At 37.7% G+C, this 4,966-nt stretch overlaps 1 protein-coding gene across 1 annotated transcript in view; it reads left to right on the top strand.

The window, feature by feature from the left end:
* ABCA13 (ATP binding cassette subfamily A member 13) overlaps window positions 1-4,966 on the top strand; it is a 207,588-nt gene that overhangs the window by 72,107 nt on the left and 130,515 nt on the right. The window contains exons 26-27 of the mRNA XM_019471904.1: window positions 1,885-1,998; window positions 3,092-3,182. Coding sequence (XP_019327449.1) covers window positions 1,885-1,998; window positions 3,092-3,182 — 205 coding nt within the window. The remainder of the gene's footprint in view (window positions 1-1,884; window positions 1,999-3,091; window positions 3,183-4,966) is intronic.

Genomic DNA, 4,966 nt, shown 5'->3' on the forward strand with positions numbered 1-4,966 from the left:
CGTCAAATTGTATGACTTTTTTTTTTTTTACTACTGCTTCAATTTGAGACAGATTATCTAAAGTGTTCTCCACGTAGAAGGCTTCTGACACAGGAACTTCCCAGAGGCCTACTGTGGTGAATGAGAAAGCAAAAAAATTTTAAACAAAAACCTTTTTTTCCTAGTCTGTCTTGTTTTCTTATTTAGATGTAACTTCAGTTTTTTAAAAGGATGTTTTCTAATGACTTCCTGCTGTGTAGTGTGTGTGTGCATGCATATGGTCTTTATCAAGTCTTTATCAAATCTTTTTTTGATAGGCAATATGTATTTCTTCAGTTTCCTCTATGCTTCCTTAAATAGTCTCTGTACCTCCTGCACACAACTTATCCCTTTGCTGCTTTTAATTTCTTTCAAATAAGCTTCTACATTATATAAAGTTCATCTTTTCAAAAAATCCATGCTGCTGCAGTAATTTTTTTTTATTGTTTGTATAAGGAGGTTGAATACAAGCACATTATAGTTACTGTAGCTCTTTGAAAGTGACTTCAGCAAACAAAAAAAAAATCTTTTGTGCTGTTCAGAATCAAGTCAAGAAGCACAAGAGCTCAGTAGATCTCAGATCTTACAAGCTACTTGATATAACAATTTCTAATGATGTCTGAAAATTTGATCTCCTTGTGTTCCAGTGTGACCTGTGCTTGCTCTGTAGTGGGGAAATAGCAATCTCCCATTTTGGCTGTTTGCTACCCTTGCAGCCCTTCTGGTCTCCCTCAGCTTGTCACCATCATGCCTGGACAGTGGGTTACGTGATCTTAATATTCAGGCCTGGGATTTCAGTCCATGAGGTTTCTGTGTTGCTTGTTAGCAGAAGAACTTGTTTAGCTGATTTGACACCAAACTTTAGTTTAACATTTAAGATCACTCTCCCTTTGAAAGTGGAATGGGGAATCTCATAGAAGTTAAATGTATAAATTCTTTCAGGAAAATGAAATTAGTTGCAAGAGTCTCTTTGGAGCCTTCTGTGCTACAAGCAGGAAGAAAGAACCACCACAAATTGTTTTCCCATGTTGTGATAGGAGTGGGATTTTGCAAAAGGCACTTAAAATACTATGGCAAAAATTGTGTACTTTCAATAGGAATTATTGCAAAAAATGTGGTCCCAAATTAGAGTTTACAACTCATGGCAGACACTCTGCTGGGAAATGTCACGATCTCTACCATAATAACAATGCTGGATTGTTCTTAAATGCACTTCCGTGACTGATAACACCAATTTAAACAAAAAGATACTGCTATATTTTCTAATCTTGAGTACACTTGTGATCTGTTTAAAACAGGCTGGAAAAAATTGATGGTTGTTTGCTAGTGGCTGAGAGAGAAATTGTAGCTTGTTTGATTGGGACAGAGAATATTTTGCTATACTCAAGTCTTCCTCTGTGAGAGTATTTTGAAATAGATTGATTGGTCAGTTTAATTTATTGTCCAGACCATGCTTCCAAATTTCACTTTTATTATATATTCAGTAAAAGAAGTTTGAATAAAAGACCCACAAGCACTGCAAAGGCTTTCTTTTGAATATATCCTAACTGTATATTTTTTTCTGTCTTTCTGAAGCACCTCTGATACTCTGTATGAAAGAGATATAAAATAAAGAGGTATTTATGATACTTCAGGTAGGAAACATACACGCTGCAGGAAGACTTTGATTTGCTTGGTATTCAGAGACTGCAACAAATACTTTTCATTTCTTAAGTAGAAAAAACAAAATGTGGATATCCTTACTGCTGACTATCAAAGTGAAATGGAAAGGAGTTGCAGATCTGAAACATGCCAGTTTTTCCTGTTTCTTAAGATTTGCTATGCACAGTTTTTACTTCATTTGTCTTCATGTATTCTTTTTCCCAGGCTAATTTCACTTTTGGTTTTGTGGAAAACTTGAAGACTTATTCTGAGTCATGGCTTAGGATGTCTGAGGTTTTTAAAACCAGTGGAAGTGTCCTCACGGTCTCAAGACTGCAGGTTGGTGAACTGTGGGAGGGCTTCCTATTTTCCAATTATTTGCTATGTGATCTAGACAGAATTTCTATACATGTAAAACTGCCCATCTGTCTGGCTTCAGATTTAAAAAGAGCTGAAAAAAAGGCAGATTAGCTTTAGGTTATGAGCCTATGGTGTGATACTGAGAAACTTCTGAGGTGAAAATACTTAAAAGCAATGTTACCTCTTTATGTCCAGTATTACCAGGCAGCAGGGGAAATAAAACAAGTAGGTACACCTACAAGCTTTATACACTTATTTAAAACAAACGTAAGATTGTAGGAAATAAAATATTTTCTGGAACTTGCTTGTTTATCACTTTTTCCAACAATGTGTGCAACTGATTAAAAAAACTGATGTGGGAAGTATTGACTAAAAAAAAACGACCATTGTTGTTACTGGGATTTTTTCCATTCTACATATTTGTGTCCTTTTTTTTCCCCAATAAAATTTAATTTTGCCATGTTTGACTGGTGAAGACATGCATGGCTGTTACACTTTGGAAAAATAATCAGAATCCTGTCATGGCCCATACATATCAATTGAACTGTTACTTTTAAGTTCAATTAAGGAATGATGCTTGTAATAATGCATTAGACTTGCAGATCCCAGGATGCTTTTGTAGAGCTAATAATTTTTCCCCCCCTTAGAACTTGGCAAATGAGGTAAAGAAGTTAAAATAATGTAAAAGGAATTCCCAAATGCCAGGTTTTTAAAGATTTTATTTTACTACTGCCAGTGCTAATAGTATAATGGCCCAAAAGTCTTGCAGAAAAAGAAAATGGGGTTCTGACCCAGCAGACTTGCAAGGACATTAGAATGGACTCACAGTTAAAATACTTGCAGTAAAAGAGGTCAGTGATGGACAGCAGCGGGGAGTATATGTTCTGCTGTTTATCTGAAATGTGTGGAGTCAATCTGTTAAGAGGGGAAGACTGAAGACATGGAGAGGCTAAGTGACCTCCAGTGTTGTGCAGGAAATCTTGGTAATGGAATTGAACATGAATACATATGTATATTTTATATTTCTTTAGGGAAGATAAACCTGATGTAACATCTAACATTTTCATTTTAGGAAGCACTGCAAAGCAATTTCATAAAGCACTTTATAGAAAGTAATTTGGATATTGACATGGAAAAACTCTTTAAAAAAATGCAAGTATATGGTATGTACATAAAAGTGCATGTACTGATTACTCTTATTAGACTTTAACTTGAACTTAGAACTACTTTCAGTTGAAATTGAATGTTTTACTTACTTAAATGATACTAAAGTGCCAGACTTTAAATTCTTTTGTTGAGTTAGTCTCAAATATTTCTAATTGTCTTTTTTCTTCTGAGTGACTGGATAATTTGCATTTCAAAATATTGAAAGACTTGAAAAATGTGGTAACAAATTAGACGTGGCAAACTGTCATAGGGGTGTCATAAACATAGGAGCTATACTTAAAAGGAGGGAAGGGAGAAGTAATCCCGACAGCCACAGTTCCATTAAGTAGTAGTAAATCTTTGTAGTAAATTTTGAAGGAAATCTGTATACTTTAAATGGAAATAAAAATTATATTGGATACAATGTGTTTTATTAAAAGCCATCTGTATTTTTTTCTCCTTTTATTGAGAATTAGTTGCGTCTGGTCTCCTTGAGCCTCGGAAAAGCCTGAGATACGGTTGTAATCAGGGAGCAGCAAGGTTGGGCTCAGGTCAGTAGAGAGTAATCAGGGTCAGACCCAGCCCTGGGATGGCACGGCAGGGCCACGGGGGTGAAGCTGAGGCCAGGCCAGGCCGTCACCCCATGGGTAGAGGTCTGGGCCCAGATCAGCAGGTCCATGGCCAGGTCCACATCCAGGCTGTGATGTGGTGGGAGCTGCAGCGTGGGGCAGGCCCAGCCACAGCTCTGTGCAGCTCTGATGGGAAAGGAGTGGCCCTGGCTCAGGTGTCTGCATGGGGCTGCCCAGCAGTGTCCCCCTGGGTCACAGCCATCCTTGGCTACACCCTTTCTGCATTGGTACTGAGCCCTGGCAGCCAGACCTCCAGGACTAGTGAGTATGCCCTCCAGGGCCAGATGGATATCCCAAGGGGAACAGTTTATAATGGAGGAGATGGGGATTACTATGAATAATTTTGGGTATACAGGGATTTAAGGAAGAGAAGAGAAAGAATCGTGCTGGAAATTCAAGTTATTTAAAGATTTTATAAGAATTTGATAATTGAAAAAAATTCAGTATGTCCCACTGTCAGTAGAGTAGGTGCATGATAATTAAAATGGTTGCTGACATGTGCCAGAAGGAACTGTCCATACCAAAGCAGAGTCTAATGTCATTTAAGAAAAGTTCATGATTTTGAGGACCAGAAAGAGAGAAAGGTGGGATAAAATGCAATAACAGATAGTGTGACATCATGTACAAAGGGAGCTGTGTGCTTCCTAGAGGATAGTGGTAGAGAGGACAGATCTGTGTAGGTTGTTATCAGTGAGTGTTAGGATAATTGTAAGCCAGACACAAATGTGTTCCAGTCATTTGTTGGAGGAGGGCAGTGATGAGCTCTCAGATGTCCCCATGAAAGGGCTATGTGTCCCTCATTGCTGGAAAAAATTGACTTTACAGCAATACAGGTTATTAAGTCTGCTCTACAGTAAAAGAATTAAGTCTAGAGCTAAAATAAACAAATAAATGTACCTAAAGTGCAACTTTTGTTGGATTTTGGTACTTGCCTCTAAGCAGGAGATGGACAAAATCCACTGAAGCTCCTGAGAGCTTGTAAATGATTGTCGTGGTTTAACCTTAGTCGGCAACTAAGCACCACGCAGCCACTCGCTCACTCCCCCCGACCTGGTGGGATCGGGGAGAGAATTGGAAGAGCACAAGTGAGAAAAACTCGTGGGTTGAGATAAAAACAGTTTAATAATTGAAATAAAATGATAATAATAATAATATGATAATAATAATATGAT

Source organism: Aptenodytes forsteri, unplaced genomic scaffold (assembly GCF_000699145.1).
Source record: "Aptenodytes forsteri isolate BGI_AS27 unplaced genomic scaffold, ASM69914v1 Scaffold194, whole genome shotgun sequence".
NCBI classification, from domain to species: Eukaryota; Metazoa; Chordata; class Aves; order Sphenisciformes; family Spheniscidae; genus Aptenodytes; species Aptenodytes forsteri.